This window comes from Cucurbita maxima, unplaced genomic scaffold, assembly GCF_002738345.1.
Source record: "Cucurbita maxima cultivar Rimu unplaced genomic scaffold, Cmax_1.0 Cma_Scf00013, whole genome shotgun sequence".
NCBI lineage: Eukaryota > Viridiplantae > Streptophyta > Magnoliopsida > Cucurbitales > Cucurbitaceae > Cucurbita > Cucurbita maxima.
The window spans coordinates 2,101,459-2,111,374 of NW_019272029.1; the positions used below are offsets into that span (position 1 = coordinate 2,101,459).

At 37.4% G+C, this 9,916-nt stretch overlaps 2 protein-coding genes across 4 annotated transcripts; one reads left to right on the forward strand and one right to left on the reverse strand.

Moving 5' to 3' along the window:
- Positions 1-298: 298 nt before the first annotated feature.
- Positions 299-2,466, forward strand: LOC111488364 (nifU-like protein 1, chloroplastic). The gene is made up of 3 exons (XM_023136069.1): positions 299-694; positions 1,918-2,054; positions 2,189-2,466. Exons 1-3 carry the CDS (start codon positions 358-360, stop codon positions 2,375-2,377), a joined length of 663 nt encoding a protein of 220 aa, XP_022991837.1. The 5' UTR covers positions 299-357; the 3' UTR covers positions 2,378-2,466.
- Positions 2,467-2,708: 242 nt separating this feature from the next.
- LOC111488242 (SWR1-complex protein 4-like) lies at positions 2,709-8,225 on the reverse strand. 3 transcript variants are annotated; one of them, XM_023135937.1, is made up of 17 exons: positions 7,823-8,225; positions 7,642-7,728; positions 6,737-6,802; positions 6,571-6,630; positions 6,276-6,332; positions 5,620-5,749; positions 5,394-5,461; positions 5,141-5,233; positions 5,006-5,053; positions 4,619-4,795; positions 4,354-4,464; positions 3,999-4,094; positions 3,783-3,854; positions 3,585-3,692; positions 3,442-3,476; positions 3,258-3,349; positions 2,709-3,145 (listed from the first exon to the last, which is right to left on the reverse strand). In XM_023135937.1, exons 1-17 carry the CDS (start codon positions 7,934-7,936, stop codon positions 3,132-3,134), a joined length of 1,428 nt encoding a protein of 475 aa, XP_022991705.1. In that variant the 5' UTR covers positions 7,937-8,225; the 3' UTR covers positions 2,709-3,131. The 3 variants fall into 3 exon arrangements, with proteins under 3 accessions (XP_022991705.1, XP_022991708.1, XP_022991706.1); XM_023135940.1 differs by having other exon boundaries at positions 3,656-3,692; positions 7,823-8,224; XM_023135938.1 differs by lacking the exon at positions 6,276-6,332.
- Positions 8,226-9,916: the final 1,691 nt, after the last annotated feature.

Below are 9,916 nucleotides of genomic sequence, written 5' to 3' on the forward strand. Positions count from 1 at the left end.
TATACAAACTAATCTGCATAGAATGCACAGCACATACCTGTATACAAACTAATCTGCAAAGATTTCGTAATAAGCTGAAACTAAACGTTTTTGAGACAGGTGCATGTAGTAACTAGCTAGTAGTTATAATGGTATTGATGATCATGTAAATTACAACCTTTCAATTAACCATAGGTTAGTAGGGTTGTTTGGTTATAGTCATGAGATGACATGATCGACTCTGTTTCATTGATTTTTTTATTAAAAAGGTAAAATAAAATAAAAAAAGAAAAAAAATACAAGTATAAAACTTGGATCGGCGGACGTAAAACAAGTTCGTCATCATCGGCTAGATTCATTTTCATTTCTTCTTCATCAATGGCGTCTTTAACTATCTCCGGCCTCCTCAAAACCCCTCTTTATTATTCGCAAGCTCTTGCAAATCACCGCCAGTACCCACCTTCTGCTTTTGGGCAACATCAAATACCCGTTTCACTGAATAGGGCGTTGCCCAGACAATCCATTAGAGCTTCCGCTTCGAATTCTGGTCCATCCACGAGCTCCTCGCCAGGGCTGTACTCCGCCCAGAAATTTGAACTGACCATTGCAAACGTAGACTTGGTTCTTGAGGACGTTAGGCCCTATCTAATCGCAGATGGAGGAAATGTCGACGTCGTGTCCGTTGAAGATGGAATCGTCTCTCTCAAACTCGTTGGTGGGTGAATTTCTGATCTCATTTCATTGAATGGGTTTGTTTTAATCTTGTTTGTTAATTTAGCTTTGTGTATTGAAATTTTTGTAATTGAATGATTGATTGCTATTGCTTATGTGCGCGAAATGTTGATGAACAATCGAAAAGGTTAGGGGTTTATGCCTCAGAAAATTCTAAATTCTTCATTTGGGTGTTTCTTAGACCAAGAGTTATAGGATCCTTATAAGTTGAAAACATCAAAGAACTCTTAGTTCCATGGCCTTGGTACTTAGAAGCTCAAATACCACTGAAAAGGTTCATGAAGATGCAATATCCTTTTGCCGTCCAGGTTCACAATTCTTATATGTTTAGGTTTTCATCATATTTTTTGCTCTCTGCCCCATTGCTAAGAGTTTTCAGGAGAATTTTGTTGGGAGTTCTGGTATGTTTGGAATATGGATGTTTCCTAGGACATGTGGGATTTTCATCCGGTCTAAACTCACGGACTGAAGATTGATGTAGCTCTTTCGCTTGTAACAACCCAAGCTCACCGCTAACAAATATTGTCCACTTTGGTCCGTTGCATATTGCCATCCGCTTCATGGTTTTGAAACGTGTCTGTTAAGGATAAGTTTTCTCACCCTTTTAAGGAGCGCTTTGTTCTTCTCTCCAACCGATGTGGGATCTCACAATTCACCCCCTTGGGAGCCCAGTATCCTCGTTAGCATACCGCCTGGTGTTTGGCTCGGATGCCATTTGTAACAGCCCAAACCCACCGCTAACATATATTGTCCGCTTTAGCCCGTTACGTATCGCTGTCAGCCTCACAGTTCTAAAACGTGTCTGCTAGGGAGAGGTTTTCATACCCATATATATAAGGAATGTTTCGTTCCCCTCTCCAACCGAGTGGGATCTCACACAACTAGTTTTAAAACTTTTCCTTATTGACTAGTTGAAGAGCATTTATTTGTTATCTCGGTCCAGGCTGGGTTTGGACCTCTAGTACCTGCTCGACACGTGCCTGGTGAGTTTATCTGTTTCGTGTTCTGTAGGGGAAAATGACTCCTTGAAGTAGGTGGGCAAAAGGTAGTGAGCAGATAATCCTCACTATCCTGTTAGACATCTTGCAACCGATACCTGAGTTTATCTTTGAGTTTTGAGCTTAGATTTCATTTATTCCATCAGCTTCAAGATTTTACACTTTTTTTTTTAACTAAAGACTTAGCAAGAATCAAATCGATCCTCAGGAGCATGCGGTAGCTGCCCGAGCTCAACAACCACCATGAAGATGGGAATCGAACGAGTACTGAAGGAAAAGTTTGGAGATTCAGTGAAGGAAATATGCCAAGTATATGATGAAGAGCCAAAGGAAATAACAACCGAGGTGAGTTTTCTCTGGACGAACAAATACAAAAGAACTCGAACAAGTTTCGATGTTTTGTGACACTTGCTGATGTTAAATCCAAACAAAAACAGAGAGCTGAATTAGTATTAACGTTGGATGTTGCACCAATGCAGGCAGTAAATAGTCATCTTGACATATTGAGGCCAGCCATAAGGAACTATGGCGGGAGCGTGGAAGTAATATCGATCGATGGTGGCAATTGCGTCGTTATGTATGAGGGTCCTGAATCTATTGGTACAGGAATTAAAGCAGCCATTAAGGAGAAGTTCCCAGATATTACAAACGTTGTGTTTTCAAGCTAGCCTTTTCTCAAGTTCATTGAACAGAGTAGCCATGTAAAGTTCTATTGTTCAATAAATGATACATATATTATTGATGACTAACTTATGCCAATGATATTGCCTGTTTTAGCTCGTTAAGTACTACCGTCTGCCTTAGGGTTTTAAAACACAGGTAAAAGTTTTCATGCTCTTAAAAAGAATGATTTGTTTTCATGCTCTTAAAAAGAATGATTTGTTCCCTTCTCTAACTGATGTAGGATCTCACAGAAAGTAAACTTTTTTAAAAAGGAAAATTTAGTTCGATGGGAGCCACAACAGGCGGCATACCCGTGCTAGAATAGCAACCATTTGATATTACGTTACTTGTCAACAATAGAAAAGAAAATTACATCATGATTCTTTTACATCTACTAAAAAAGTAGGTTGAAGAACAAAAACTAATACACAAAATGAAAGTAGTGTATAAAAAAGAGTTAATTTTCCTCGTTTCTGGCTAGATTTACATGTAATACACCATCATATAAGAAGAACTATCCTGCTAACTCTGCCAACAAAAGAAAGACCAAACTAGCGAGTAGATGTAAGAAAACCAGAGCTTTGCCTTCGTGATGAAGATAAATGAACTAAACAGACAGTTGTTAACCCGATTGCAGAGACGACCATGAAAATCGAGTCTCTTAACCAGTATCAACGTTCATCACAACATCCTTAATCAATCAGATAATGATGCTCCAAAAGGGCATCATGGAAAGCTGCCTGCTCCAGCATTAGCCTTTTAGATGCATACCACTGTAATTAAGATTGTTAGATGATGGAACCATATGTCAGCCATCTTAGATTTACATTTATGAAATACCATTAATATCTCAATTCAACCATATGTCCGAGATTTCTTACACACCTGGAGGATCACAGATCGGATCCCTTCTGTTTTCTTGGCCTTTTATTAGATTGAGCTGGTGATGATGGAGCTTCAGATAATCTTCCAGTGGCCTAACAATGATCGGCAAGAAAAATGAGACGCAAAACAAAATACAGAGTGGTAACACCTAAAGAGTTCCAAGATAAATAGTTGACAAACATACCTTTCGTTTTTGGTCCCGTTTAACAAACCTTTCCCCTAGCAGAAGAAAAATATACATGTAAATGAACTTCCAGAACAGAAAAAGAAGCCCCAGCTAATAGAATTACAGAAAAATACTCTTCAATTGGGTAAAATAGAGTATACACAATATGTATAAACAAAGTGATCTCCCAGATTTTCTCCCGTTGACTTCTGAAAGAATCGAACCCATTTACCTCCAAAATTCATAGAATCAGCAATAAAAGCACGATCCTACACCCAGAGCATGAAATGAATGCTGTTAGCAGAGGAAGAGTCACACAGATATGGGAAATTACGGTGCTCGTGAGTACATTTACCGACCTTAGGTGTGCCAGGTGCCTCGCTGTACGGACTCTCACGGAAAGAAGAACCTTCTGCCTCCTTATTTTGCAACTGTTTGAATGTAACAAGAATGACAACAAAACTAGAACTAAACTAAAAAAAATGATTGAATCCACTGTTTATGAGTGGTACGTTAATGCAAGTTTAAAGCGCATAAATCTGGTGGGGCATTCATATGGAAAAAGAAAACAATACCTGCTTTTGAAGATTCAGCAGTGTCAATATTTCTTTTCTTAATTCAAGATGCTCTGCACACACGGCTTTTGTTGGAACCCTGGGTTTTAGATTAACCTATTTACAAATTAAAAAAGAAAAAAGAAAAAGGAAAGACCCTCTTGTGAGTGAACTATACAACTATTGTAACTCTAGAACATGAAGAACACTCGGGGAAGGCAATGACTACTGAAGAAAGTCCAACAGATTTTTCTGTTTTTTCTTTCTTCTCATGAGCGGCTATGAAATTGATACCAGTATTAAATCTTCCACAATTCACCGCCTTATAAGAAAACAAGTATTTGGATTTAACGAAAAAACGAGAACGTTAACCAACCGAAAGATCTTGTAGGGTCTGTTCGACTCGTTTGATAGTCCTAAGGCCGGCAGATGAGCTTGCAGCATGTACCATTTGCTCGAGTGCATATGTTCTCAAGTATACAGGAAGCTGAAACGTAGAAATCAGTCATCAGAACACATTCTCAAATTTCATATTTTGGTATATAGATCAATTAAGCTTTTGGGAGCAAAATCGATCACAAAAGCCTTATTGAAACGAAGCTATAAAAGGCGTCTAAATATGATTCCTTTGGACCGTATACCATGCGAAGAGAAGCTAGAGTAGAAGCATTATCTGCTACTACAGTTGAAGGTACAGCTGCTGGAGGTGGAGGCTGCACATTGGATACAGATGCTACAGACTCTCCAGGAACAACGGCCCTTTCAGTAACTTCTGGGACAGTATTTGAAGTGACAGCCAACTTAGATTCTTCAGCCACCTAAAATGAATATAACCAAGATCGTAAACCAGCTCTAGATATAATACTTCAATGAACTAGTTATCCGTACAATACGGCATTCGTATTACTAACGTTTTTTTGGCACGATAACTTAAAGCCTAGAGGCTAATAATGAAATTTCTTTCAACCATGAAATCCTGCGATGTAATGCCAAGCCTAAAAAAAAATTCAAATAGAACATGAACTCACTCTTTCAGCTTTGCGTGATTCGATTATCTTTTTTGCTTCAGCAAGAACCTGCCACGATAAATAGTGTATATATATATATATAAGGGCTTAGACTTAACTGTATGCATATACACTAAAACATAAGAGAGTCGAGACCTCTGCATCTTTTCGTTCTTTCTGTTTTGTTTGAGAGAGAACCATGGACAATGCCCGTTTGCGGTCGATCTCTTGTGAGACATTGAAAGGATCCTAAATATAAAGAACAAATAAGAAAATCAAACAGAACGTTAATTTGCTAAGCAGCTTCAACTATGTAGCTTCATTGATTTTTTTTGAGGAAATTAATAAACAAGAACTCCTATTTTAAAAAGGTAACAATGGAAATAGACCTAATTCAAAGACTACCGACCTTGGCAGGAGTATTCCCCGAACCCTCCCGAGATGTTGGTCCTCTAGCACCCAAAATTGCTTTTGATGCTATAAACATACAATATTATAGTATAAGTTTTCAATAATCACAAGTTCATTTGTAAATGATCCAAAACAAGTGTATTACAAAACCAACAACATAAATTGGCAGCATAAGAGAAAACATGAAGTGCTTGCAATAATAGACCAAAAATAGTTATATCTACCATGATAATATCGCTCCTTCAGTTCCTCCACTGTCCTTGTTGATGGAAACCTGTCAGCTATCACAACAAAGCGAAGATCGAACCTTTCGCACAAGTCAAATAATTGATCTGTCTCCTCCTTTGTCCATGACTGAAAATATTTTAAAAGGTATATATCTCAACCACAAAATAAAAGACAGCATTAAGAACTTTGGTAAACAATGCAAGACAGGAGCAATTCTTGAATCTAAAACAGAAGTGCAATAGTGAGCTCCATCGGAAGTTTGTCCATCCTAAGGGTGATGTAGACTTCCAAATAACATCAAATCATGTCCACACACACACACAGGAAACACCCCATCCTCCAAGCTTTACCGTAAACTTCAAATAAAGACGGAACATATGGTGACATGGTATGAAGCGAAGGATAAGTTGTTGCATAGAATATAAACACTCGAGCAATGATAGTGTTGCAACTTATAATCCATAGCTGAAAGCCTAAAGAATCTCAAAGGCAAAAGAGTTTCAAAAAGAAGCTTCAAGGCATAAGCCATAATACCATAAAAAAATTCTACATATCATGAAACTTTGTGTTCGTGCGTGTGTGAGTGAGAGAGAGAGAGAGAGCTCTCTTTGCTCTTCGTGCTCTTCATTAAAAATGGGAAAAATATACCCACAGGGTCTTTTAAAAACTTCTCGTACTCCTCATCTGTGTATTTGACAACTTCAACAGACTGCAACACATTCAAAGAAGAAAATATGTTTTATTAATAATCAGTAACATAGATAATATCAAATTTTCACCAATATAAGAGCAAGAAAATTACATTATATTGGAATCACACACAACGAAACGGATGTCAATGGGCATATCGAACTTTCCATTTTCATGAACATTTTAAAACTTCAAATTTCGACTTGATAGAATACAAAACAGTAAATCTACAAATAAAGAGAAAAACTTGGCCTTACCTTGTTGTACTTTGCAAAGGAATAGTCACCTATTGGTGGAATGCCATTTACAACTCGAACCTACAAATGAAAACATTGGAAGAATGGAGAGAAAAGTGACTTTGACTTCGAACAATAACAAAACTCAATTGGATCCGACGCTTTATAGAGGTGCCAAAAAGCCTACCCAGTGGTAAAGCTGCAAATTATCCTTTCTAGCAGAGTTTGAAAAAGGAAGCCATTGCCATGTAATCTGAAGGAAAATCACAGGACCATTATAAGAACAATCTAAATTCATGAGCGAGTGTGTAAGGGCAATTGAATACAATAACTCTACAAGGAGAGTTCACCTAAAGGAAGAAACTCCAATCCAAAAGAATCAAACCAAACGGATAATTACAAGAAATCCAAGGAGCAGAAGCCCACAACAAGGTGTTTAATCTAACACTATCCCACACCTCAACCCAAGACCACTCGACACCTCTAAATAATCTAATATTTCTGTCGAGCCAAGCACTAGATGCAACAGCAGAGCAACAAACTTGCCAAGAAAACGCTGCCCTTATCCCAAAAGGGGCATCAGTAGCTCCTCTAGCATGGAGCAACAGTCTTTGTTTCGCTCCAAACGTAACCTGAACAATCCAAGACCACTCGAAACCTCTAAATAATCCAATATTTCTATCGAGCCAAGCACTCGATGCAACAGCAGAGCAACAAACTTGCCAAGAAAACGCTGCCCTTATCCCAAAAGGGGCATCAGAACCTCCTCTAGCATGGAGCAACCGTCTTTGTTTCGCTCCAAACGTAACCTGAACAACTCTAAGACTCAATCCCATCTGAATTCATCAATTGCACGAGATATCTATACTTTAAAACTCATACCACGTAAGATACTCAATTATTAGCCAAGCACTCAAGTAACATTGATTCCATAACACAATTAAGCATTCAAACACAAAGGCCTTCCCCAATTTCTCACATCAGTCTCGAGGACTGTACAGCAAACGAAGTCTCAATTTCGATATTCAATTCACCATTACAACACACTACCAGATGATAACACTTATTGCACAAAAAAGGAAGAAAAAAAACCTTCTCATCTGATGGAGGTCGCTTCTTCAGCTCGGATGTATCGATTGCCGGCATAATAGGCGCAAGACCACCAGTAAGCGCATAAACCTACAATCCAAAACCCCCACCATTACTACTGCAAGCCATGAAACCAAGTTTAATCAATCATTTAAACACAACAAAAGCAAGGAGAAGACATTACCTCCCGAGAAATTCCATCTCGCTTTCTCTGGGCATCTTTCTGAGCCCTAGGCTTCTTCTCTTGGGACAAAGGCAGCGTGTTTTTGGGCAACCCCAAGATATCCTTGGCATCCATATCTGACTTCCCCCGAATTCTAGGGCTTTTTTTCTACTTCGCAATGCCGGAAAACTCAAGTTCACAAATCGAATGATTTACACAGTAATGTTCCTCCGATCCGAATTTCATCACATGGGTACCATACAATCGGGATTTTGATATGATCGATTCGACGAAGATCATTCTGGTTTCATTTTTTGAGCATCATTCGAGCGCGAAATCCCTGTGAGCAGAGGAAGACAACTTGTTATTATTGGATTTCCTTAATTCACCTGCAAGCGACGAACAACAAGTCATGATTAAGTGAAAAATTAGTTGTTTTCTTTATGATTTTCCAAATAAGAAAAAAACAAACCTAAATTTGTGGATTAATTATACTTATATCATAGCTCAAGTGTTTATAAATCATATTGGGTATCTTTTCATCTAAATTTATTATCGATCAAAGTTCGAGACAAATTTTGTGACTCTTGATTCGATTTTCTATTCAGAATAATTGTTTTTTGTAGTGTGACCCTTCGGGGATACAGTTCCTTTAATGTCAAAATTTATGAGTTTGTCCATCTAGATGGGTCTTTCTGTCGAGCCTTCTAGTTCCAAATAGCTAATGAAGCTTTTCGGGTAGATACATTTGATGTCAGTAAAAGTTCATAGGGAGGATTGTATAGCATGACTTTCATGTCGTCATGGAATCTTTTTGGTTGTCAGTACTTGGGAGTCTTCGTGTCCCACCCTATAGTGCCTTAATCTAACCTCGAAGGTAATATTCTCAAACAAACACTTTTTCAAACTTGGTTTGGTGTGCAAGATAGGTTGCATATAGGTCGTATTAGTTGTTGGTAAAATTCTTAGTGTTGTGTTATGTGTAATGGTGGGATTGAGTATCGAGATTAGGTTGCTTCTTCAGTCGAGCTAACGAAGACTGTGCTCTTATGGGTGGATGCTCTCATAACATCACTCGATGTGGTTCAAAGCCTGATTAAATTTATCATTTTAGCACAAACAATTGCTTGCGACGAAAGTTTTGGAGTATAGTCTCGTGTTATCATTTTGTAAAGTGAGACGTCAAACTTTTGACAAATTTCAAATATAAAGTTAAAAGCGAAATCGTTATTAAATGAAACCTTAAACATTTTACGAAGAAAATTTATTATCGAGTAAAAACAACCTTAATAAATAACGAAGAAACTTTAAGGTAAATTCCTAATAGAAATAACTATGGATCTCTTAATCAATATGATTTGAGATTGATTTGACGAGAGTTTAGACAAGAGTGGACCTAATCCCATCTAATTAGGTTTTCCCGCTTTATAATGAAGATTTGACCATTATAATCAATGTGCTAAACACCATGAAGACATGATAATCATTCATGTCGTTGACAAATTAGGTTTTTCTTCGTTAATCAAATATGTTTATGATTCTATCCATGATATAAGTCAAATTCTTCATCATCTTCCCGTTTCAATCCGAGGTCGAAATGATAACTTTAATGAAAGATTTTTTAATATTCTAATCGGTTGAATTATACTCAAATTAACTCTACATAAAATATTTTAGTTAGTTGAACGATCTTCAAATTGACTTTACATATAATTTGAGCTTTTAGCTGGTTTGATACGACGTGCAATAACAAATCTCGAAGAATTTAAAATAGAAAAAGAAGTCGTTTGAACCATTTAAGTTTTGTATGTACTCTCGTGAGAGTTAAAATGGTTGATATTTTTATTAAAAAAAAACCTATTATATCTTCCCTACATGAAGTAAGAATCGAAAAATGAGGAGATATGTTCGGGTAAAAATGGTTAACTAGAATGATGATCGAGTTGACTCTATGATTAAAAGATAAAGACGGTTCGATTACCCTTATCGGGTATGTTCCTTTTCTTTTTATTAATTGATACATGATCCGTAAGAAGAAGCCACGTACTCGTAATCACCCCACTAGATCAACTCAGTCGGAAAGCATCAATCCCAAAAACCCCATCTTTCAAGTGA

What these genes read in the sequence shown, in the direction of transcription:
- LOC111488364 (XM_023136069.1), top strand. Translation starts at nt 358, where the DNA reads ATGGCGTCTTTAACTATCTCCGGCCTCCTCAAAACCCCTCTTTATTAT. An exon ending in CGTCTCTCTCAAACTCGTTG is followed by an intron (nt 695 to 1,917) that starts GTGGGTGAATTT and finishes ATCGATCCTCAG; the next exon opens with GAGCATGCGGTAGCTGCCCG. An exon ending in CAAAGGAAATAACAACCGAG is followed by an intron (nt 2,055 to 2,188) that starts GTGAGTTTTCTC and finishes GCACCAATGCAG; the next exon opens with GCAGTAAATAGTCATCTTGA.
- LOC111488242 (XM_023135937.1), bottom strand. Translation starts at nt 7,936, where the DNA reads ATGGATGCCAAGGATATCTTGGGGTTGCCCAAAAACACGCTGCCTTTG. An exon ending in CCTTTGCAAAGTACAACAAG is followed by an intron (nt 6,333 to 6,570) that starts GTAAGGCCAAGT and finishes AATGTGTTGCAG; the next exon opens with TCTGTTGAAGTTGTCAAATA. An exon ending in AACGGGACCAAAAACGAAAG is followed by an intron (nt 3,350 to 3,441) that starts GTATGTTTGTCA and finishes GATCATTGTTAG; the next exon opens with GCCACTGGAAGATTATCTGA.